Source organism: Panthera uncia (assembly GCF_023721935.1).
Source record: "Panthera uncia isolate 11264 chromosome A1 unlocalized genomic scaffold, Puncia_PCG_1.0 HiC_scaffold_17, whole genome shotgun sequence".
NCBI classification, from domain to species: Eukaryota; Metazoa; Chordata; class Mammalia; order Carnivora; family Felidae; genus Panthera; species Panthera uncia.
Window position 1 is genome coordinate 121,601,724 of NW_026057577.1, and position 25,596 is coordinate 121,627,319.

The following is a 25,596-nucleotide window of genomic DNA, read 5'->3' on the forward strand; positions in this document are numbered from 1 at the left end:
AGTATCAGCCCCTGTCCTCTAAAAGACCCAGTTCACATTCCTAGAATCCCCAGCCCAGCCCATGACGTGGGACATTCGATCAGAACTGACCCCAGTCCATGTGCAGCAGCCATACCCTGTCCCGTGGAGAAATGAGATGCTTTGCATGATGCCACCACAAAGGAAAGCCCCTACACTATCCCATTTTATTTTCATGCATTGCTGAGATTAGAATGCACAAAAAGAACCATTCTAATTTTATAGTGAGAAAAGGCTATATTTAACTAAATCCCAGAGAAGTCATCAATTGTAGTACTGAGTGTTTTTAAATTTTATTAGCTTCCAAAATAAAAAAAAAAAAGAGAGAGATTACATCATAAGTGAGGGATCTTGCTTTATTAACTTCTGGAGTCAAAAAAAAGAGAGAAAAAGAGAAGGGAAATTATATCATATATAAGAAAGACCTCATACATTTTTTGTCTTGTATTTTCCTTTGCTAGCCTCTGTTTTTTAGCTTCTGGGGAATTAAGGGGAAATACCACATCAAAAAATATTGACTCTGGTGATTTAAAATTAAAATTTGTTGTTCTTAGTATTAAGGAAAACCGGAGCCTCATGATTCTATTTCCTCTTCCTTCAGTTCTTGAAAGAGGCTGGCAGCACATTGCTGTAAGGGACAGTAGTTCCAAAGTTGGCCTGTCAGTGGTGTAGAGCACTTTTGGAAATCTTTCTATCCCTCGTGAGGCAGAAGCCACGTTTTGCTTTGTCATTTGGAGAATTTTTTTAAATACAAAAAAATAATAGTAAGCAGCACAAAGAAATGTATAACACCAATGGGTCCATCAACCAAGAAGTCTCATCTTTGTTTGAAGTCTTTTCTAATCTGAAATGAATAAACAGTAGGATTAAGTTGAAGTCAGTCATCATTCCCCCCCAGTTCCATTTCCCACCGTTGCTTCCCCAAGACAGTCTCTATTGTGGTCTCACTGTGACTCTTTTGAGGTTGCTTTTTTGTCTACTAGCAAAGGTCAGTTCTGCTCGTCCTGACTTGTGTGACCAGGACCCCAAGCCCCAGAAGCTGGAGACAATGACTGCTCCAGTTAAGAGTCACCCCCGGCTGTTGACTGGATCTTTCACTTCATACAGATCTGGTTACTGATGCCGGAAGAGATGCCCTAGGTTTTGTGTGTGTGCCAAGGACAGACATAGCCTACACAACCAGCTCAAGCCTTCTGTTTTCTGGTTCCCATGTGGGCTTCTCAAGGTGAAAGGCCTTCCCCAGCAAAAGGCACTTTAGGTCAGTCTTACTGAATTCAAGAGAAACAACCCAATGAAGAGAATCCAGCAGAATTTCAAGGGCTCTTGGGTTGCAAGTCAAATGCTTCCTGGGGCCAGACAGGTGATTTCTGAGCCAAATAGTTACAGCAAAACATGGAGGCCCGGTGAAGTTCCAGTGAATTGTTGCACTGAGAAACCAGACTTTTCAAGGAAAGTCACAAATCTGAATGTTTACATGAAATCACTCTAGTTTTTACATTCCCCATTTTTTTAATATATTTAAAGCCTTAAATCTACAAGAAAGCTTAAGCAATAGTACAGCAAACAACCATATTCCCTTCAGCTAGATTCACCCAAAGGTTAACACTTTGCCACCTTATACGTATATGTAGAATGATTTTCTGAACCATTTGAAAGTAAACTGTGCAAATTATGACAACCATTCCTGAAAATTTAAGCATGCATCACCTTAATAACAAGGGCAGTCTCCATTTTAACGATAATACCATTATCACACCTAAGAAAAGTAAAAATTTCTTTATCATTTAATTGCCCACTTTAAAATTTCTCCAGTTGTCCCAACATTATTCTATAATTTTGTTTTGTTCAAACCAGGATCCAATCAAGCTGTACATACTGCATTTTATTATATCCCTTTGGCATCTTTTAATCTAGAAGAGTTTCCCTACCTTTTTATGTTTTTCAAAACTATTTTTAATTGTTGCTAGTGAATATGATTTATATGAATTTGTGTATGTGTGTGTACGCATCCTGGTACACACAGGCCACAAAAGCAGGTCCACACTCCAGATTCATGCTGGGAGGCCTATCTCTGCAGCCAGGTATGGTCCATCCAAAGTCCCACTTCCAAAAGCATATATATATATATATATAGTCTTTATTAGTGCATTTACCTATTAGGCATGGAAAGATGAGAAAGAGAATTCTTTCTTTCATTGCCATTTGTTGAAGGCTTTAGCACTGACTAGTGTTAAGAATGAATTAGATGAGAATCACTTGGGAGAGGAGGTGGCTACAAATGAGATTGTGGGGCTCTACCCTAAACCTACCAAATCTGAAATCACTCTTTTCTTTTAATGTTTATTTTATTTATTTTTGAGAGAGAGAGAGAGAGAGAGAGAGACAGAATCCGAAGCAGGCTCCGGACTCTGAGCTGTCAGCACAGAGCCCAATGCAGGCTTGAACCCACAGACTGTGAAATCATGAGCTGAGTGAAGTCGGACACTTAACTGACTGAACCACTTCAGCACCCCACACTTTTGTTTAAGTTTATTTATTTATTGAGAGAGAGAGACCACAAGCGGGGAAAGGGCAGAGAGAGAAGGAGAGACAGAATCCCAAGCAGGCTCCACACCGCCAGCACAGACCCTGATGCGAGGCTCGAACGCATGAACTCAGATCATGACCTGAGCCGAAACCAAAAGTAGGATGCTTAGCCAACTGAGCTACCCAGGCGCCCCAGGAATCACACTTTTAAAAGTACCTTCACTTATTCTTCAGAACACTAAACTTTGAGGACTACTATTCTAAAGACACAGAGATAAATTAAGAATTGGGCCCTCCCGCCAGCAAGTTCGAGTGGAACTTCTGAGGAAGTGTCAGAGAAGGCTTTGGTGGGGGAGGTAATCTCTGAGTGGGGTTTGAAGAAGACTGGGTTACCCCAGGTGAAGAGGAAGGGGAAGAAGGTATGGAAATAGAATGAGAAGCTCAGCCGCATGCAGCTGGAGATGTGACATGGCACGAGCTGATGAAGGAAATCCTCATAGTCCATGTTAAGGAGTTTAGATTTTTTTTTTTTTTTTTTCTGAAGGGTTGGAGAGCCACTGAAGGGCTCTGGAGACACGATCCAGTTCATCATAGGAAGATCACACTGGGAAGCCTTGGGAAGAAAGGATTAGAGGCAGAACAATTTCATAAGAAGCCACTGCAGCTAAAGAGACAGTGATGCAGGCAGCGCACTGGGGAGGGAGGGCAAGTGGGGTTCAAAAGACACTTCACAGAAGCCACAGGACACGCTGCTGAGACATGCATGCACGCAGGAGTCAGAGAAGCGAGTCCAAGGCTGATCCTCAGCTCACTGTTCGGTCTCATGTAAATAGGTGCCCGCGATGCCTGTTGGACATTCAGGTGAAGATGTCCCTTAGGTTAGGTGGTCACCTGGCCAGGAGAGTAAGCGAGTACCTCAGAACTGAACACATGCACCGTGACATGATGCACCTGGGGCAGGATGGTGAGGGGAGACAGACTCTAGATCAGACAGAAGGCTGGGTCGCACATGTGTGCTCAAGAAGGACCTTGTAAGCCCACTTGAATGGGTACGACCAACTAGTACGAAACCCCATGGTTTTGTTGACACCCCTGTGCCCTTTGCCTACTTCTAGTGCATTGATTTTCTCTCTCCACTCTTCTCAATAGCGGTCTCCGAAATGGAGTGAACACAACAGAAGGAGGGCTCAAGACAGTTTGTTGGACAAGGAGGGAAATTGTTAGCGGGATTATATTTTTAAAATCTCACCTTTGCTTTTCTATTTTTGCTTACACTTTATCATGGGTAAAGTATATTTGCAAAGTAATACACTTGTGTGTGTGGACGGTTAGCTAGATAGATAAGGCTCACTAAAAGATATCCACCTACTAGGGGCACATGCTCAAATATATCTTACTGCTAGCTACACATAATCAAAAATCTTGAGTGGCCACTCTTCTGCATGACAAAAACTCAAGAAAGGAGAGCCTCCAGGATAAGGGGAGAAATGGGCCCAGGTCTCGCATGCCGACTTCTCAGAGACTGCTGGCATCTTTCAAAAAGTCTTGCCGGTTAGCAAAACCTCACACAGCAGAACCCCTGGAAGTTATTCAAGTCCTTGTACCTTTTCTTATTTTGAATGCATATGTAGAATCTAAGAAGCTGAGCGTTGGAAAAACTTTTGATATTGATCAGCTAGTTTTCTGCTTCCCTGAGAAGCAAAAAGAAAGGGCAGGTTGGAGGAAGGAGGGTGGGGTCAGAGGGATCCAGGGTGGAGGAAAGTAGAGAAAAACCATCTTTTTTTTTCACACACTAATCTGGAGCCGGTCCTGCCCCTTGCAGGTTGTAATGTTTGTCTGGTTTGTGTGTGGGAATACTGAGGGGTGGAAGGGGAGGGAACTGTTACAGTTACAGAAACTAAGCAGACCTGTTTCTTGGCTTCTGTCCTATGTGATGCATTCTCATACCAGTTACCAATGTGTCTGGACACACTGGGGAGTTTTGACAGCAGATAGTGAACTCACTCTGGGAATTTACACTTTACATAACCTGTGATCAGAACGTGATTGGCTTCAAGACAAAGCTCCTGACAAGGGGAAGTCCATCAGCCCGGCGGGGCCCGGTTTGGGGAGGGTGTGGCCTCATTTGTGCTTCACCTGCGGCTACTTAGTCTGGTGAGTCTGGTGAGGCTGGGGCTCTCCTGACAAATGCACTCCCTTGCTGAGCAAGCCAGGTCGAAGCCCGCCCAATCTGCCTTCGCACCATCTCCAGATCCTCACGGGAAGGGAAGCCATCAGGATTGTGTTAAAGCCTAACTTGAGACCAAATCATTTTCACTCCCAAACACATTCATGATTTGTTTTCCAAGTAAGTCCCTGGAGACCGTCAAAGGCACAGCACAGCCGGCATAGCCACCAGAACCAGATCACCTCTCCTTGAAAGGTGGCTCCACTGGCCATTGGCTTCTTGTCTCTTCCTGAAGAACTAGAATGTTAACTGTCACTTTTTTTAATTGAGAGGAAATAAATGTTATAATTGCTCAGTTCAGGAACACTAAGTACAGCATTTAATTTAGAGAACAGAAAAGCAGGCACGTTGACAGGCCACACGTATAAACAGTCCCATGCTGCAGACAGAAATAGGGTAAGGTTTCTCAACCTGGGGTACAGGTGAAGACGACGGTCAGATAGGAATAGTAGAAGAATTTACCTGGGTTGAAAAGACAGAAATTCTGGCATCCCAAATAGGTATTGTTACAGGTAGCATCGAGCTGAGTAAGCTGACTTCCTCCAGCCTCCTAACATAACCCCTGACTCACTACTTTTCCCCCTATGGTATTTTATTTCCTTGTGTTGCACAATAGAGCTGCACATAATGGAGAAGAATGAGCCTGGTTTTCAAGTCCACAAAGAAAGGGCTATTCATTTGAGACCTTCATCATTTGCTTAGAATTGCTCTTGCTGGAGGAGGGGAGAGTCCTAAACATTTAATAAAAGAGCCAGAAGCATTGAGGTGTTAGCTATAATTCTGCAGCAGATGTAATGTAAGATCTAGTATTTGAGTTAAGAAACCTTCGAATGATTTTATTTTAGGAAATTGCTCAGGTTTCCTTGTAATTTGTTAAAAGCTTTAGTGAGTAGCTACAAAAATAATGAAAAGTAGGTGTTTGAATAATAACGCAATATTACACTATTATTTTCCTTTAAAAATACAATGCAAGTAGTTCTTTCCGACTCCATCCTCTGGTAGCACCATCTCAAGAAGGATTATATGTGAAGAAAAATATACCTCTCATATTTTGTATTCTTTCCTTTAAATGAAGGGGAAAAATACTGCTGCTATACAGTGACTTAAAAATCTTACGTTAATTTGCTGCTTCACAAAAATCGTTGCATGTATCCAGAGCACCCAGTAAAACAGGCTTAGGCCAGAAAAAGTGCTTTTACTTTTGCATGTTCTGATTATAAGCCACATAACATCGAGGGGCATGGGGAGAGCCAAATGGAATTTGTATCATCATTATCATGGTTTTATCAAATAATAAATTATTGCATATTTCTTCCTTTGTGAAGAATTATAAAAATAGAGAAAAATTGTTTATTATTATGTAATAATAAGATCAACTCAATATAAGATAGATTCAGGTAAGTATTTACACTTTTCATTTATTTCAGGAACATTTCATTATGTTACCAAACTCACCTCATAGTGTTTTACTTATTTTTATTAAATCTCCAAACCTTTCAGACACTATCAATGAGCATAGCTACCATTCAATTTAAATACTTAAATTTTTAAATATAATCTTTGTAAATGTGTACATTTCTTCTCCCCTATTTTAGAGCAAAATTTATTTCTATCTCACAGAGGTGAAAATTGCTGGGTTCACTTTTCCTGGGATATGTGCATTAAAAAAAAGTAACTACCCCACAAACTAAGAAGCCTCCCTTGGCCCGTAATAAATTAATTCACTCAACAATGTTTATAAAGTGCCTCTGTGTGCCAGGCACTGTACTAGGAACTATGGATCAAAGACCAGCCACAGCCCCCACCCTTAAAAAGCTCAAGGTCTAGTGAGAGAGACAGACTTGTCTCCAAAAACTGAAAGATACCTCAGAAGCCAGAGCAAGGACATCCTGCCAAGTCTTAAGGGACTGAGTTCAAATGGAGATGACATCTACACTGGGCTTTGGGGCTCGCACAGGAGTTTTCCAGGTAAATGTGAAGAGAGGAGATGCATTTCACGAAGGCAGGGCATGTTCTGGGTTTGGGGAGATATTGTTTTGTTGATATCTTTAGCATCAGAGGGAGGTTGGTGGGCAAGAAAAAAAAACATTAAGACTGACTTTGAAACCTTAATATTTCTTCTCTTTCTGTCTTTCCCTCTCTCATCCGGCAAAATCCCAGGACAGTAGAGTTGCCCCCTGATGTCAGGACCCAGGCCCCCTTCTGGCTCTGCCACCCCTAGAGCATTGCTCTCCTTCGTCTTCAGTGAGCGGCAGCGGCTCAGGCCCCCACAGCATTGCAGCCAGCAGGAAGGGGAAAGCGTGCTAGTTTAAGGGTACTATCCAGGAGCTACATAAATCTCTTCTACTTTGATCCCATTGGCCAAATCTTAGTCATATGACCACATCTAGTGGCAAGAGGGGCTAGAAAATGTTTTCTTCTGTGTAGTCATATGCCTGGATAAAAATGCAAGATTTCTCTTGCCATAAAATAGGCGTTGGCAAATTTTTTTCTGGAAAGGGCCAGATAGTAAATATTTTAGGCTACATACAGCCTTTGTCATGTGTTGTTGTTCTTCTTTTTAGATTCTGGGTTGTTTTTTTAAACTCTTTATAAATGTAAAAATCCATTCTTAGCTTAGCTTATACAAAACAAGCCATAAGCCAGAGCTGGCACATGGGCCATGGTTTACAATCCCCTGCTGTGGAAGGGGAGGAAACCAGACAGGGAGGGAAGTGACCATCTCTGATGCGACTGCTACAAGATTATAAACACTAAGAACAATCTTGTCTTGTTCACTTTTCTAGTCTCAGTATAGTGCTTGGCCCATACAGTAGGTGCTTAATGTTTACAACTGATGGATGGATGGGTGGATGGATGGATGGATGGATGGATAGATGGATGGATGGAAAGAAGGTGAGGAGGTTAATTTAACAACCGCAATTTGTTAAAACCCCACTTAGTCCCAATGGTAGTCTCTCAACAGAGATTGTAACTTGAATACTCCAGTCTTTCCAGAGTTTGAAGGAAAGTTTAACCAACAGCAGAAAAGAGTGAAACCACTGGGCTTTCCGCCACATGCACCCCCATCAGCTCATAGAGCCGAGCACTCATTTCATCTCCCAGTTGCAGATGCAGTTAAGTCCCAAATCTTCATGGCTCAGAGTGGACCTCCCTAATCGACAGTCCTCTCTCTGACCCCTCCTGCAGGAGGGCAGCCCCAGGTGTGTAACAGGTTCCAGAACCACAGCCTTCTGGCTCCTCCCCTTGCATGCCAGAGTGGCGGGCCCGAGAACCTCGTTCCGAATTTGTCCTTACAACTGTCATATGCTTGGTGGGAATGTCAGCAGAAGCGTCCAGGCTGAACAGACAGTTTTTAGTTCCCCTTATTCTCCCCCTTCTTACTCAATATCCTGAGGACATAAAAGAACTTTTCTTGACTCGGTCAGCCTAGTGGGGGGAGGGAGGGGTGGCTCACTCAAGCATTCCCCTGGACATCACCCTGCCAGGCATCAGAAAGTTCCACAGTCCTCAGACTCTGCATGCTGAGCAAACACAACAGCCCAAAGTGAGGGGGCCCAGCCCCTGGCCCCAGGAAGACGAGCCACATGAGGCCATCCCCCCCACCTCATTCTGCAGGAGTCAGGTAACTGCTTCTTTCAAATAAACGTGTGAGTTTTTACAGCAGGATTTGGTGCCGTCTCCAAATTTTGGCAGTATCGACTGTGATAGCTGAAATAACTAAGAGAAAGACACATTCTGCTGGAAAATAGCCAAAGAGGTGTTCATCAGACACTAAAACACAGCCTCGTTGTGGCCAGAGGGTGCTAAGCAGATAAAAATGTGTCTGTCACTTGCTGTTTCGTAACTGAATAGGGCCTCTCACATGTTCCTGTTCCAGCCTCTGGTTCAGCTGCTCTTAAACGAAGTCTTACAACAGAACAAGAAACCTGGTCCTATTGGGCACAGACGATTTAGTTCACCCTGGCTCCTAACAAGTGTGTGCTCATTCTTTTGATGAGGAGGAGCAAATTTCAATTTCCCCTCAACCTTAAGATCTGGCAGGGGGTGGGGACTCGTGTGAAATTTCTACACAGACCAGGGAAAGGAAGCTAGGCCGCCATCAACCCTGCCATCTCAGAAGGAGTCCTGGCAAACAGGGACAAAGGATGACAAAGGACTACAAATGATCTGAGGAAATCTTTCAAAGCGACAGTAACTAAAAACAAAATTCAGTTGGAGCCTTTGGCCCTCTCATATGAATTTCTGCCTCTTCTGAAGAATTCATAAGGCCTTTTCCCATCCTTTTCATGAGAGTTATGATGAGGTAGTTCACAGAAGAGCATGGGCCTCTTACTCTGCCTCCTACCAGCTATGTGACTTTGGGTGAGCCACTTAACCACTCTGTGCCTCAGTTTCCTCTAAAAAATGAAGACAAAAGTAGTACTTACCTCAGAGAGCTGTTGTAAGTATAAAATTATATGGAGTTATTGTTTACTAATATGTAATAGTAGATTGTTAATATTTGCCACTTAAAGCAGTTTGGCATTAGGTAGAGATTATTCCATGTGGAAAAATAGATAGGTTTATGAACACAAGGCAAAGTCATGGCTGTGCTTTTCTGTCCATGCTGCAAGACCTGTCAGGAGAGGTTTTATGTAGACCAAAACATGTGCATATACAAGGCAAGGAATAAACTTCAAATATGATAATAACCAAGAAATTAATGTTACAGGTGAGGGGCAAAAGGAAGACATCATTCTTTCGAGTAAAACCACATCTTTAAAAATCCTCCACTAAAAGTTATCACGAATATCAAAGGCATTGCAGTGTATTCGAGAAACATCCTGGGAGAAGTCAGCCTTCTGTTTTAGAAACAAAAGTCTGGGAAGGATTCCATTTCTCTAGGGGAATTATTTACAAGACTCAAATTCATGCTGCCTGCTTGTCACTTCCATCCACTTAACTACCAGGAGCTTCAAATGCTCCACAGCTCCTGCCCACATCCCATAGGCCCCCTTCTTTGGACTTTGGAGCTCAATAAAGTTGAGTTTCTAGGGGAAATTCACTCTTGAACGTTATGGCGGTCCCATCGAGCAGTCACACTGACACCTAGTGGTCTAAAAGTTAAGTGCAAGCACTTAGCCCATTTTAATCTCTCTTTTTGTGAAAGCCCAGAGGCAATATGTCCCAGGCATGTATTTCTATAGTTGCTGAGTGAAGAGAAGTGGATGTTGGAATCGTCTCTGTATCAGCCACTAGGAATAAACCAAATATGTATGTGTTTGAGAAGAGATGAAAATCCCATGAGAAATTTTAGAAGCTGAAATTACCTGATCAGAAGCTAGTAGAGGGTTTCTCTCATAGATATGGAGAGTTCAGGGCTTGTCCTGTTCTTCTACTTCTGCTAACTGGCCTCCTTACTCGAACAAGAAACAAGTAAAACCATTCAGTATATAAATTCAATGTATGATTTATTAATAATATTGCTGAGTCCGCGCCCTGGATGTTGGTCAGATCTTGCTTCCAAGAGCAGGTTAAATGACACAAAAGCTCACGTGCAACATGTAACTGATTCCCCACTCTGTCTTTCCAAGTCAGGGACAACCCCAGCAGGAATGTCTACTCTAGGGTGATAACATATGGTGGCCCAGACAAGGTTATCATGCAAAAAGACTTTCTGGCCTTCATCCTGAACTTCATCCATTTAGGCACTTGGATATTCATAGAAAAACAGCACAAAGCGTATTGGACTTTTGTGAAGGTGGGCATATCAGTTTCCTGTGGCTCCTGCAACAAATTATCACAAACTAGATGGCTTACAACAACAGAAATGTATTCTCTCACAGTTCTGGAAGCCAGAATTCTGAAATCAAGCTGTAAACCAGGCCATGCTCCCTCCAAAGGCCCTGGGGGTGTATCTATTCCTGGCCTCTTCCAGCTTCTGGTGGGTCCAGGCATTATCTGGCTTGTGGCTATATCACTCCAATCTGTCTTTGTCTTCACATGGCCTTCTCCTCCTCCTCTTATCTTTCTCCCTTCCGTATTTTATAAGAACACTTGTTCCTGGATTCAGTGCCACCTGGATAATATAGGATGATCTCATCAGATGATCCTTAATTAGGGGTGCCTGGGTGGCTAAGTCAGTTCAACTATAATTGTTGAACTATATAGTAGTTCTATTTTTAATTTTTTGAGGAACCTCCATACTATTTTCCATAATGGCTGCACCAGTTTGCATTCCCACCAAGACTGGACAAAGGTTCCCTTTTCTCCACCTCCATGCCAGTATTTGTTATCTCTTGTTTTCTTTTTTGTAATAGACATTCTGACAGGTGTGAGCTGATATCTCATCATGCTTTTGATTTGCATTTCCCTGATGAGTGATGCTGAGCATCTTTTCATGTGTCTGTTGGCCATCTGTATATCTTCTTTGGTAAAATGTCTATTCATGTCTTCTGCACATTTTTAAAATTGGTTGGCTTGTTTGCTTGTAGGAGTTTTATGGTTTCAGGTGTTACATTCAAGTCTTTAATCCGTTTTGAGTTAATTTTCATGTATGGTGTAAGATAGTGGTCTAGTGTCATTCTTTCGCATGTGACTGTCCAATTTTCCCAGCACTATTTATGGAAAAGACTATTTTTTCCCTGTTGTATATTCTTGATTCCTTGGTCATAAATTCATTGACTATACATGCATGGGTTTATTTCTGTGCTCTCTATTCTGTTCCATTGATCTGTGTGTCTGTTTTTATGCCAATACCTACTGTTTTCATTATTATAGCTTTGTAATACAGTTTGAAGTCAGGTAGCATGATGCCTCCGGTTTTGTCCTTTCTCAAAATAGCTTTGTTATTTTTTTTCTTATGGTTCCATACAAATTTTCGGATTGTTTGTTCTATTTCTGTGAAAAATGCCATTGGAATTTTTATAGGGATTTTATTGAATCTGTATATTGCTGTGAGTAGTATGGACACTTTAATGATAATAATTCTTCCAATTCATGAACACAGAATACCTTTCCATTTATTTGTGTTCTTCCGTCTCTTTCATTACTGTCTTTTAGTTTCTAATATAAAGAACTTTCACCTCCTTGATTGAACTTATTCCTAGATATTTTATTGCAGATGGGTTTGTTTTCTTAATTTCTCTTTCTGATAGTTCATTATTAGTGTTTATAATCACTTTGGTATCCCAACATGCCACATGCTCCCATTTGTCCTCATGGTTGGCAGGGCTGGTGATTGTCTTATGCATAAAGAAACCCTTAGATGAGCACAGCAGGATAGGATGGGTCATATACCATGAGCTGCTTGAAAAAAATCTCCCAAGGTGATTGTACCATACCCTGTGCTTCTAACTTTCCCTGTCCCGTGTCAGAGGAGACCATCCAAAACACCTTTGTTTATTTAACACATCAGTTACAAAAATAACTTTAGTCAGTGAGGTGTGCTTATACCACTCAAGTAATTTTTTATTGTTTTTATTTACATTAAAGATCTGACATTGGTCCTTTGTGACATTTTTGCCACATTTATATGTACGTCATTTAAAACGTCTTAAAAGTTTTGAAAAAATATTCTCAATCAAACAAAATTTCATCCGGACAGTAGAATGTCTTCAAAAAGCTTGATCTTGTTGAAAGATCATTTTCTCCTCCATTTCAAGTCACGTTCATTTTCCTCTTCCATTTACTAAAACTAGGGTAAAAAGAAAGAAAATATCCCACTGTGGAAAAATATCAAAACAATTGTATCATTTACAAAGAGTTTTCATTTAATTTAATAATCTTTCAGATACTACTCAACTATTTACACCACTTTTTTGTGGTAAAATATACAGAACATAAAATTTGCCATTTTAACCATTTTTAAGTGTGTACAATTCCATGGTTATAAGTACTTTCACACTATACTATGGCCATTAACACCATCCATCTCCAGAATGTTTTCCTTTTCCCCAACTAAATTCTATGCCCATTAAACACTAATTCCCCATCACCTCCTACCCTCAGCCCCCGATCATCACTATCCTACTTACTCTCTTTATGAATTTGACTACTCTACGTACCTCAGATAAGTGGAGTCATACAATATTTTTCTTTTTATGATTAGCTTATTTCACTTAACGTAATGTCCTCAAGGGTCATCCATGTTGTAGCACTAAAGAGTTTCTTCCTTTTTCAGACTGAATAACATTCCATTGTGTGCATATAACACTCTTTCTTCATCCATTCCTCCACCATTGACACCTGGATGGCTTCCCCCTTTTGACTTCTGTGAACAACGCTGCTATGAACATGGGTGTACAAATATCTGTGCAAGTCCCCATTTTCACTTATTTGAGTGGAATTGCTGGATTGAAGAATCAGCATGGTGTTTTCCACAGTGGCTTCACCATTTTATATTTTCACCAGCAATGCACAAGAGCTCAATTTCTCCACATTTCTTGCCAACATTTGTTATTTTCTGGTGGGTTTTTTTTTATATAATAGCCATCCTAATGGGTGTGAAGTAATAGCTCATGTGGTTAAATATTTTAATTAAAGGATATCTTTATTTTAAAATAATAGGTGACTTTCTCTGTCGTATTTTCATTCTTTAGGAAAACCACAGAATTTTAAAAATCATAAAAACAAGAAGGGATTTTGGTGTATTTAATTTTTTATTTCTGTTCTTTGAATGAACCATCGATGTTAACAGTATGTATGTGTGTTTATATATATATAGATAGATAGATAGTTATATAGATATATGGATATATAGATATATATAGACACACACACATTGCTTTTTATACAGACAAAAGGAGTTATTTTATATGAATTCATTGCTATCAATCTGATTTTTGCCTTGGGCCTTCCCAAATCATAGCCTCCTTCCCTAGCTAGATCAGTTCACACCCTTCAACTTCCTTCTGCAGCCAGATGAATAACAAACACCATCCCAGGGGGACAATGGATGAACCATGGTGCCCCAGGCCTCTGAACTGCCAATTGGATTATTCATGTCACTGACTCTAGGGGGCAGTTGTTTGGGGAGAAAAGAGACCTAATAGGTCATCCAAGTAAACATCCCACCCTGATGTGACACTCACCTAGACCAAACATCAAAAATAAAGCCAGCGGCATTGTTCGTTTTGTCTTCTCTCACCCTTTTCAGATGGCCTGTGATGTTGCAAAGTCCAGCAGGATGTCTTGGCCTCAGGCCCCATATCCCCTGTCTTGCTTTGTCTCCTTGCTCATCTCAGATCTGCTATGGTCAAGACCATGGGTAGAACAAGTACTAACACACCACCTGCCATAATGAAAGGTTCTTGGGCAGAAGGTAAATCATTAAGGTTAGGTGGAAGACGTTTTGGGTCAGAATGAGAAATTTGTCTTCTATGTGAGCTGAGGATTCAAACTCAAACTTGTAACCATACAAGATGGAAAGAAAGTCATGATTCCTCTGATGTATTTAGGCAAACATGGGATTTAGAGTCAGAAAACCTAGGTTTAGTTCTCTTTTCTACCATGTGCTGGAGCTTGGGTTTTCCTTCTCTGACAATAGGGATAAATCAAGCTTTGAGAGGATCAAATAAGATATTGTATGTAAAATTTTGTTTTAAAATGTGATTATTAGGTCTAATAATAGAATTAGAACAGATATAAAACTCCAAACTCTAGAAATTTTTGCTAACCATACAAGTGTACATAGTTGGGGGGGGGGGGGGGGGGGGGGGGGGGGGGGGGTGTTGAGGGCATTTGGACCCTGAAATGAGTAATCTTAATAAGCACAAATTTTAAACTAGATGGTGGCTATGTGCTACATCCAACAACTATTGGCACATTAGCAAGGAGTCATCAGTTCTCTCAGAAGAAAATGAAGGAATGTATGAAGGAATGGATAAGTGAAAGCCCAGAGCAGTGGAAGCCATGAAGCACCTTGGAAAGATGAGGGACCAGGGGAAAGAGGGTAGCTGGTGTTAAGAGCAAGATATACACCATGAAAAGTCTGAAATTGAGAACAGCACGATTTTAATAAGAAAGGGCGCAACCTGCTCTAACAAGTCCCGTGGTGACAAAGGTGAGAGAAGTTGCTCATCTCATGACACAGTCTTATTACTGTGACTTATGGGAGAGGAGAAGCGAGGCAAGAGGTGTGAGGTGAATGCACTGTTAAATCCTGATTACTAAATACTGAATGAATTATTTTCAAAGTTCAAAAGGAGAGACAGAGCAGGAATGCAAAGGGGGACACGAAGGGAGGGCTTCATACAGCCATGTTCTGTAGAGTGAGGTTTCAAATTTTCCCTTTCTGTTTGTGGAATCTTTCATAATCCTTCACTTCTAATGGCTAGGTTCACTCTCCTCCATTCACACTCCGGATCCTTTACTGTAACCGGTCTTGATTAGCTTGTCAACACCTTCCTCTTCTGAGCCGATTTCTTCTCACAGAACTTTCACATGCTGGGAAGGAAGTCTCTAGAAAACCCCATAGATGGCCTCATCTCCCTACCCCAGCCCACTCCGTGTAGACCATACACTTTCGGTTTCTAACTTCCTGTCAAGTGCAGAGAGAGAACTCACGGCCCGGGCTCCCGTGTCTATGTGTGTCTGTGTGTTTGTGTCTGTGCTGCAGGGAACATGGAGACTGAGAAAAAAGGAAGCAGAACATTTCTATGTTATTTTTTCCCAGGTCAAACAGCATCTTTCTCAGCCATCAAGAGTTTTTATTTTAGATCTCGTATGTTTTTAGCAAAGTAAGTTTTATTTTGCTGGTGTGTACTACGTATATATAAAAATAGAATAACCACTAGAAATAGTAAATGAAATTAAGATCTCTTTGAGATGATAGAGTTGGAGGCACAGGAAAAATGAAAGAAGTTCTGTCACATAATGGAGTGTGTACTTAAATATTGTCTTAAGATCCAAATAAGCCACTAGTAAGACATCTATGAAAACACTTCAATTACCTACAAGTTTGTTAGCCAAACTGTAAATTCCTCAGAGACTATCTTCTAATTGATATATTTAGTTAACTCAGGCTGAGTGAATTATACAGTAAACAAATGTAAGTTAAATTTTCTATATAAGCTATACAAAATGGGCTAACAAAAATAAATGGTTTGGGGGCTGTTTGTCGTTCCCTACCACCAACATCTGACTTCGTATTCTCTACATCCTGTCACCATTCCATTAGCATCAAGGAGTCAACAACTTATAGCAGAACAAACTTCAGAAACATATAAGAAGTCACAGTGAAGTTCCTGATCCATTTTGCTTAAGGCATCAGAAGCCATGACAAAGTCAGAACCGTGTTGGTGCAGGAGCTATTTGGTAGGATAACCAGAAAGGTTGGAAGGCTCTACTTTGTAGAAAGATGGTGATTTTCAAGCCTGATTTTAAATACAGAAGGTACATAAAAGCCTAAAGCATCAATATACCTTGAGAGTCCAAGGTGACACAACATTTGGAAAGTGGGCCACCACTGGCTGAGCTTTACTTGCTGCTGAACTATCTTGTTTCCTCTACTCCAATTCCCTCTAGAAGAGAGAACACAGTAGGAACAAGGAAAGGATCCAGAACAGGTGCCTGAGGTAATACGAGGGGGAATAATGACGCAGAGGTTTTCTGCTAATGTACTTAGGCCAGCCTCCTGAAGCGAAATGGCCAAGTTCACCTGTGTTGAGGGGATCCAAGCAACACAGCTCCCAGAGAGACCCCACTCATGCCAGGTGCTGTCTTCTTCCTCCTTTACACCTCACAGCGGGAGGCTGGCTGCCGGGCTTGTCTGCAGCTCCTTCTTCACCTTTACAAGCCACCGACAGTCCTGTGAGGGCTCCCCCACCGCTTCCGCCATCAGCTCCTCCTACCTGTGCCCTTGCCCATTCTGCAGAGCCTGAGCTTGCCCCGAGAACTCAATTTGTGGTGAGGAGCATGTTCCCACATCCTGTTGAAGAGGGGCCTGGTGCTCCTCCAACCTCGGAGGCTCAGCCAACTGGAATCCATCACGGCCCATTCGCAATGAGGTAGAGACTCTGTGTGAGAGAGAGCTCTTAAAAACAGATTCATGAGAGGGGTTCAACACCCTTCAAGAAGCTAAGGAAATCATGTCCCCAGCTATCAAGCGTGGGCTCAATCATGGTGAAATTCAAATAAACTCAGCCCATCAGCCAGTATGTGTGATAGATATTATGGAAAGAAACGTGCCAGGCATTAGGGAGGTCTTGTTTGGGTGAGTGGTGGCGGAGGGGGGCTGTTTTCGAGGAAGAAAAATAAAAACAGTTCCCTGCTTTTACAACTCACTGGGGAAGAAGAGTAGACACAGTGTGTACTTAAGTTAGAATCCATTAGGTACCTCAATATTTAGAAAGTGTTAATGGGGATGAAAAAAGCGTATTGCAGTTTCACTGTCTCTAGTGCCCAACCTGCCGTCTGTCATCTTGTGAGAAGTTGTAACAAGTACTGTATTTTCAAACCAACTTCTATTAACTCTGTCTTTACAACTAATAGCAAGTAGAGTGGTTTTATTAAGTAGTCTCTGACAATAAATAGTTTTAAGAAAGTTTGTTTTCAGATTAAAGTAATTCCCTTTTCCAAGTTCACTGAGTATAGAAGATTAAGTCTCTTTAAAAAGAAAAGAGGAGTGCCTGGGTAGCTCAGTCGGTGGCTAAGCGTCCGACTCTGGCTCAGGTCATGGTCTCGTGGTTCCTGAGTTCAAGCCCCGCATGGGGCTCTGTGCTGACAGCTCAGAGCCTGGAGCCTGTTTTGGATTCTGTGTCTCTCTCTCTGCTCCTCCCCCACTTACGCTCAGTCTCTCTCCTTCAAAAATAAATAAACACTAAAAAAAATTTCAAAAATGACACAAACACATCTTGAGGTAAAATCAGGCTTCAATTATTTTAAATTCATTAGTTCCCCATGATTCATGGCTGTTTTATCTTTTGTGTGCTTTGTAAATGAAACTTTACAAAGATGACACTTTCAAAGACATGGAACTTTGAAAACAATCTCTAGCAACAGCTTTTTTGTATTATTTAGTTTTCAAACAGGTATTTATAGACCTTAGATTATATTCTATTACAAAAATCAAAAGCAGACTTTCTGGTAAAGTGTTTTCAATAATCCAGGAGCGATAGATTAACTCAGGGCTTCTCAGCCGCAGCACTATTTGGACCGATAATTCTTTGTTGAGGGGCTGTCCTGTGCATTGTAGGATGTTCAGCAGTATCTCTGGCTTCTACTTACTGGAAGCCAAGAACACTCCCTTGGTCAGTCATCTCAGTCAAAGATTTTGGCAGACATTGCCAAAAATGCTTCTCATTGAGAACCACTGGATTCACCTAATATCCAAGATATGTTTAAAAGTATGAGTACTATAAAAATAAATCCCCAACTAAGCAAAACCCTGTTATCATCAACAGTGATAAAGTGTTTTTAATTTTTGATATGAAAATACGTAGACGAACTAGCTACAAAGGGGAACATTTTCTTAATGTGTTCAGTTTCTTGATGCCTGTCCTAAATGTCATCTCAGCCTTTGTTTAAGTATGTACTTGATCCATTACCTTCACATAAGTTGCTAAAAGCAAAGAAAGATTTTCTGGAATCTGGAGTTGTTAACTAGCAGTGCAGCGGATGTAGCAAATGCATTTTCACTCACAACCTCCTCCCTGGGGGTTGTGGCAAGCGTGGTAAGTTTATGCCAGTGAAGATACACAATTCTGAGGAAGGGAAAAATATATGGGGGCTAAAGGAAATTCATTTCTATCAAGAGCATTTCTACAGTTACATCTGTGTGATTATAGAGCAAGAGACGGGAGTTGTTTGTACTAAACATTATATAAGTAGATGGAAATGTAGGTACAGAGGGAAATCATAATGAATTGCTTCAAATGACTTTGGAAAAGAAATTTGAGTAATTTGAGATGAAATGTTTGATTTACTTAAAATATCCTGAACTCAAAAGGTCTTCCAGATTTTAAATACCTCTTCTTAGGAATAAGTAGGGCCCAATCTTTAAATCATTAAAAGTTAAAAAGGTTCTGCAAACTAATGTAAAGTGTTAATAAGGGAAACCAGACGTAACTCCCTGTACCATCTTCTCAGTGCTTTTGTAAATCTAAAACCTTTCTAAAAATAAAATAAAATAAAAATCTATTTTAAAAAATTGTGCAAATAATATGCACTGATGTGGATCAACTGTAAGGGAAGATGACAGAGATAATATTGAAAATATTTAACCACTGGAATTGTACAGGTACCAAGCAATCAGAATGGTTGCTTGTGATATATCCAGCTGGGCTCGAATGTAGCAACTATCAGTTCTGGAAAAGAGCAAACTGCAAAGCAAGGGTTTCCACTTGTGCAAAAAGTGGGGACAGGAAGAGGGGCGCCTGGGTGGCGCAGTCGGTTGGGCGTCCGACTTCAGCCAGGTCACGATCTCGCGGTCTGTGAGTTCGAGCCCCGCGTCAGGCTCTGGGCTGATGGCTCGGAGCCTGGAGCCTGTTTCCGATTCTGTGTCTCCCTCTCTCTCTGCCCCTCCCCCGTTCATGCTCTGTCTCTCTCTGTCCCAAAAATAAATAAAAAACGTTGAAAAAAAAAAATTTTTTTTAAAAAAAAGTGGGGACAGGAAGAATGTGTGTGTGTGTGTGTGTGTGTGTGTGTGTGTGTGTTTATATATAATTGCATATGCACAGCTTAGAAATATACATAAGACCCTGAGAACAGCGGTTACCTCTGGTGAGGCAATGAAATCAGGATGAAAGAATGTCAAAAAAATTTTTTTATCATTTTTACCTTTCTATCCTTACCATTATGCAAGAAATCTAGCTATTATTGTTAAGATTAAGGGCAAATCTGGATGTTGAAAATCTTCTCTAATAAACTTAAAACAATGATAATGATCAAACAACTCCTAAAGCTAAGCAGTCAGAATAAGTGATTAATTAGTTGTAGAGATTGAGCTATTGATTTGCCAGATTTATTAGCAGTTCCTGTTTCTTCAAAGTGTCCATCCTATGTAAGAACTTACTACAATTTCTTTCTCTATCTTTCAACATTCAGTGAAAAGTTTCAGTGTGTGGGTAAACCAAACTCCAACACAATAACTCCATTATGTTATCCAGCAGTATGTGTGTTTCAGTCACATTGATTTAAAATTACAACATAATATAACGTATGGGGCTCCTGGGTGGCTCAGTCTGTTGAGCAATCGACTCTTGATAATGTCTCTGGTATTATCTCACCAGATAATACCAGATTATTGTGGGGATTGAGCCCCATATCAGGCTCTGAGCTGACGGTGGAGCCTGCTTGGGGTTCTCTCTCCCTCTCTCTCTGCCCCTCCCCCTTTCACACACATGCACACACATGCACTTTCTCTCTCTCTAAAAAAATAAATAAAAATAACATTAAAAAAAGAACATAATATAGCATAATGTATAAACTTGTCAAAGCACCATGTTGTTCACCAGAAACTAATGTAATATGTGTCAACTACACTCACATTTTAAAATTCAAAACAAATAAAATAAATATAATTAAATTAAATTAAAACATAACATTAACTGCAGTGCCTGGGTGGCTCAGTTGGTTAAGCGTCCAACTTCAGCTCAGGTCATGATCTTGCAGCCCGCGTCGGGCTCTGTGCTGACAACTCAGAGCCTGGAGCCTGCTTCAGATTCTGTCTCTCCCTCGCTCTCTGCTCCTTCCCCACTCGTGCTTTTTCACTCTGTCTACCTCTCTTTCTCTCTCAGAAATAAACATTAAAAAGAATTTTTTTTAAAAAACCATAATGTGAACTATTATAACTTCAGAATTTGATCACCTGGAGAAAATGATATTATATGACTAGTGAATTATAAAAAATAAGGTTGGCAAACAATCATTGGCTGTGCAGTACAGGTAATTCTTGATCTAAGAATGTTACATGCATTCATCCATTTAATCTTGATTTAAAAACAGAATCCTGTGAAAAACGGAGAGTTATTATTATCATTTTACAGATGAAGAAAACTGAGTCTCAGAGAGGTTAAGTAACTTGTTAGGTCACGTGGCCAGTAAATGACAAAATCAAGATTTGAACCCAAGTCAATAATCCTAGAGCCTGGGTTATTAACCATGATGTTGCACAGCCTCCTGGGTCTGGGCTGGCAGCTAAGAGACTTAAGTTCCAGTTCTGAATCAACCACTTCCATATTTTCTACTGTAAAACCAGGACGTGGAGTTTGACAATGGGTTTGTTTGTTTCATGGGTTTTCCCCCATGAAACCCAAGATAGGCAGTTGCGATCACTAAGTACAATATTGCTGTAATCTTTTATTTGCTCTTTCCTCTCCAGTGCAGTGAGAGAGGAGGACTAGATGATTCCTAAGGCTTCCCTTGCGGTATAAAACTAGGAGACCCTCTGGTGTTATAAGCATGCTTACAGTTATTAGCTTAATCGACTTAATAGCCCCGTGAAGCTGCATTGTTATTCCTATGATAGAACTGAGCAAACTAAGGCCCAGAGACCTTATGTCCCCAGCCCTAAGTTAAACAGCTGGTAAGATTCAAACCCAGGCAGTCTGGCTCCCCACTCTGTGCTATTAATCACTCTGCAATGTAGCTTCTTGTTATAAATCTAGAATAAATTATAGATCTAGAATATACATTGCAAAATATAAAATGAGTCCAGAATAAAGGAGTTCTTCCCTGGAGACCAACTTTCTTACAGATGGGGAGCACGTTTTTGTGTTAATAATTCTGTATGCATCTTGTGTTAGGGTTTGGAGTCTCTGCAGCCGTGATCTCCTTGGGAGGACACAGGGAAGGACCCATCTTCTCCCATTCTATCCCCCAGCACCCCAACTCTTCCTAGTCCTGCTGTCTTCCTGCCTAAGGCCTTCAGGGATTGTTTGAGGATTGGAAGATATCATGGGGACAAAAAGAGTGGTCAAGGTAGGCAACGTAAAAAACAAGATGTTCTCAGCAACTTGAAGATAGGGTAGTAAGTTAAAGGAGCAAATTCAAACTGGAAAATGGTGTTCTCATATGCTTTTCTCCTCCTAGCACCTAGGTTCCCTTCCCCCATCCTGCAACCACACATGCATTGTGGTTTGGAACAAAGAAAAACTCCAGCTGAGGGCACCACTTCTTTTAAATTGCAAGTCACAGTATTCATTCAGCTCATTGCCAACCCTTATTTCCCCGAATATGCATTAGAAGCCTGAAGGTGTCAGACCCCAGCCCACGTGTTGTGGGGATACAAGAAGGAATGAGACCATTTGTGGACTTCAGATCCCTAGATACACCTGAGTTTGCATTCCTGTGCTCACAGTTCCTGGCTGTGAGCCCTTGAATAGGCTACTTAATATTTCTTTTTTTTTTTTTTTAATTTTGTTTTTAACGTTTATTTATTTTTGAGACAGAGAGAGAGAGAGAGCATGAACAGGGGAGGGTCAGAGAAAGAGGGAGACACAGAATCTGAAACAGGCTCCAGGCTCTGAGCTGTCAGCACAGAGCCTGACGCAGGGCTCAAACCCATGGACCGCGAGATCATGACCTGAGCCGAAGTCAGACGCTTAACGGACTGAGCCACCCAGGCGCCCCAATATTTCTAATAATAGTTTCCATATATTGAGCCCATGATCTGGTTTTGTGGTACAGAGTAGGGCATCGAAAAGTGAGATGTATTTGGACATGTGGCCAGATAGGTGTTAGTGGAGAGAAATAAAACATCTTCTAGGTGAATATTAAAGCACAAAAATGGAAACTGTCACGGCCACAGGTGTATCTTCAGTGATTTTTTTTTGATGCTTCAGATTTTCTTTTTTTTCTTTTTTTTTAATTTTTTTTTTAACGTTTATTTATTTTTGAGACAGAGCATGAACGGGGGAGGGGCAGGGAGGGAGGGAGACACAGAATCCGAAGCAGGCTCCAGGCTCTGAGCCATCGGCCCAGAGCCCGACGCGGGGCTCGAACTCACGGACCGCGAGATCGTGACCTGAGCCGAAGTCGGACGCTTAACCGACTGAGCCACCCAGGCGCCCCAGATTTTCAAATATTTCTAGAAGAACTAGAAAATGTCAAATCCTTGCTTTGGAAGGAAAGAGCAAACACACCATGAATTTTTCCAGACTACATGGGATTATATTCAGAGAAGGGTAACTATTTGTTGTCTTTACTGAGTAATATCCTAATTCTAGACAAGGACAGAAACTGTGCAGCAGGCCTTCTAAGAGGGAGTGTTAAATGTCCTTCTAGAAGAGAGGAGACTGGAGAAACAAGTCTGGATGTGAGACTTCCCAGCCAGTCTCTACTGCTTCCTGGTCACCTTCCCCGTGGGTTCCCAAGAGAGGACCAGTTTGGGAGGTGATCACATTCTGCCTGTTAGTCTGGTTCCAATTGAATCAGCAGCACTCCATATTTACAAATAAGTAGAAAAACTCACTGACTATTTACTTATCCAAATGAATGAGCTTTTCTGCCACATCTCAGTTCTCAAGCAGATAACACCTTAAACGTGGATGGGAACAGAAGTCCTCTTGCAAACCACAGAGATGTTAAACATGGCCGTGCTGTAGAAAGCGTGCCAGCTGGATTTATAGAAGAACTTATTTTCATTTTTTCAAGTGCAGTTTCTGTTTAAGAGGCCCGACTGTAAAATATGGAAGAAGTCCCTTATTAGTCACTTCCATATTTTGTCAAGTAAAACAAAGGAGAAACACACCAAGTTTTAGAAGAAATCCAACAGGAGAGCTGGAGAAAGACAAAAGGTAGGTTGTAACTTAAACAGAAATAGACGAGTCAGTCTAAGACAAGCAAAACAAAACAAAACAAAACACTCTATGCACAGTAACAGCCCTCCCCTTCAAGAAACTCTCACAGAATATTTTGCCATAGAGGAAGATAAGTGTTACAATGTCTTCCTAACCAATCAGGGACGCTGCAAGCCTCAAACCAGGAAGCCCTTTAGAGTGTAGTATTTTAAATTGTGCAAGTGAGACTTCTGGCTCTCAGTTAGTTTTTGTTCCCTGTGCTTGTAGGACACAAAAGCAGATGTGAAGTCCCTCATGGCGAAGTTTAACACGGGGGGCAACCCCACGGAGGAGGTCTCTGTCAACAGCCGCCCCTTCAAAGTCGCGGGGCAAAGCTCACCTTCAGGAGTACAAGCTAAAAAGAACCTATTCAACAACCAAGGAAGTGCCAGCCCTCCTGCGGGACCTAGCAACGTACCTAGGTTTGGGTCCCCAAAGCCACCTTTGGCAGTGAAACCTTCATCTGAGGAGAAGCCTGACAAGGAGCCCAAGCCCCCGTTTCTAAAGCCTACAGGAGTGGGCCAAAGATTTGGACCACCGGCAAACTCAGCCACCAGAGACCCTGAGGTAAAAGTGGGATTTCCAAAACCTGTAGGCCCCAAGCCCATCAATGTGCCCAAGGAAGATTCCAAACCTGTGTTTCCCCGGCCCCATGGGAATAAGCCTTTGCTTCACAATGTAAACGAAGACCACGACCTAAAGCCACCAGGCCCCAAGCCGGGCTCTAATCCCCCAGCCCAGGAAACTGAGCAGAAGCAAGTGTTCCCCAAGTTGGCTGGGGTTAAAGGCAAGTTTGGGCCAGCCTCCCAAGACCACGACCCCAAGCCCCTCTTAACCAAGCCTGTCTTTGGCCAGAAGCCATCCCTGAGTAGCGATGACAGCCATGAAGACGAGAACGCCACCAAGAACGCGTCTCTACAGAAAGGCCTCCCGACCCCCCTTGGAGCCAAGTCCAAAATGACCCCTTTAAAACCAACAAGGCATGACGAAGAAAATAAAGACCAGGGAGGAGAGACGTCAAGTCCACCTTTCCCTGGCGTGGTTCTGAAACCTGCCGTGAACAGAGGAAGCCCAGGCCTCTCCAAAAATGCGGAGGAGAAAAAAGAAGAGAGGAAGATAGATGCTGCTAAGAACGTCTTCCTGAGCAAAATGAATCAGGAGGACCCAGCCTCTGGGGCTCCTCCTGCCAAGTTCCCTAAGACGCCTTCTAAGCTGACAGGGGCAGGGCCATGGGGCCAAAATCAGGAGAAGGAAAAGGGAGATAAGAATTCAGCCACCCCCAGGCAGAAGCCCCTGCCTCCCCTGTTCACCCTGGGCCCACCGCCACCAAAGCCCAGCAGACCCCCAAATGTTGACCTGACGAAATTTCGCAAAGCCGCTTCTGGAAACAGTGAGTTCTTTTCTCGTTCACTATTTAACAAGTTTTGTTCTACAGCAGAGGGTGTTTTACCTTCTGGGGAAAAAAATTATAACAAGGAATGATTCCATCACCGGGACTCCTGGCATGTGGTGACCTTTCTTTGGCATTTTTTTTTTGCTTCAGTATGGGAGGTGTAAGAGGCAAAAATCCTTAGTTCTGTGAGCAAGTGCCTTGGTGGGCCGCTTTTGGGGTGGGAAGGGAAATATATCCACTTGATCGATAAGTGGTTTTGCTTTCATTTACTTCCTTAGCTGGGTTTCATTTCTGTTGGATGAGGCTAAGGTGTGTTCCCCTTACTACCACAAAAGAGTTAGACAAAAAGATGAGCAAACTTTTCGGTTGATGGTTTTCAGACTGGGTCAATTCTGATGCCCAGGAACATTTGGCAATGTCTTGAGGCAGTTGTGATTGTCACTACTGGAGCTTGCTACTGGCAGGTAGCAGATAGAGGCCGGAGTGGCTGCAAAACATCTCGGACCACGTAGGGCAGCCTGCCCCAGCAAAATAGCCAGCCCAGTGTCAATAGTACAGAGCTTGAGAAAACCGCTTCCAAGTGATCTTAAATGTCCAAAATGTCATCATGCGTTTCCTAAACCCAATATTCAAATAAGAGAGGAAACAGGGCTCAGGAAATGCCACTTTCT

At 41.8% G+C, this 25,596-nt stretch overlaps 1 protein-coding gene across 6 annotated transcripts in view; it reads left to right on the forward strand.

The window, feature by feature from the left end:
- Nucleotides 1–25,596, forward strand: part of FYB1 (FYN binding protein 1) — a 161,826-nt gene that overhangs the window by 38,822 nt on the left and 97,408 nt on the right. For 5 of the 6 annotated variants that reach the window (XM_049648748.1, XM_049648747.1, XM_049648746.1 and 2 more), the window contains one exon: nt 23,761–24,922. In XM_049648748.1, coding sequence (XP_049504705.1) covers nt 23,788–24,922 — 1,135 coding nt within the window. In that variant the 5' untranslated portion in view covers nt 23,761–23,787. Of the gene's footprint in view, nt 1–7,537; nt 8,397–23,760; nt 24,923–25,596 lie in introns of those variants that run through there. The other variant, XM_049648749.1, reaches the window with a different exon arrangement.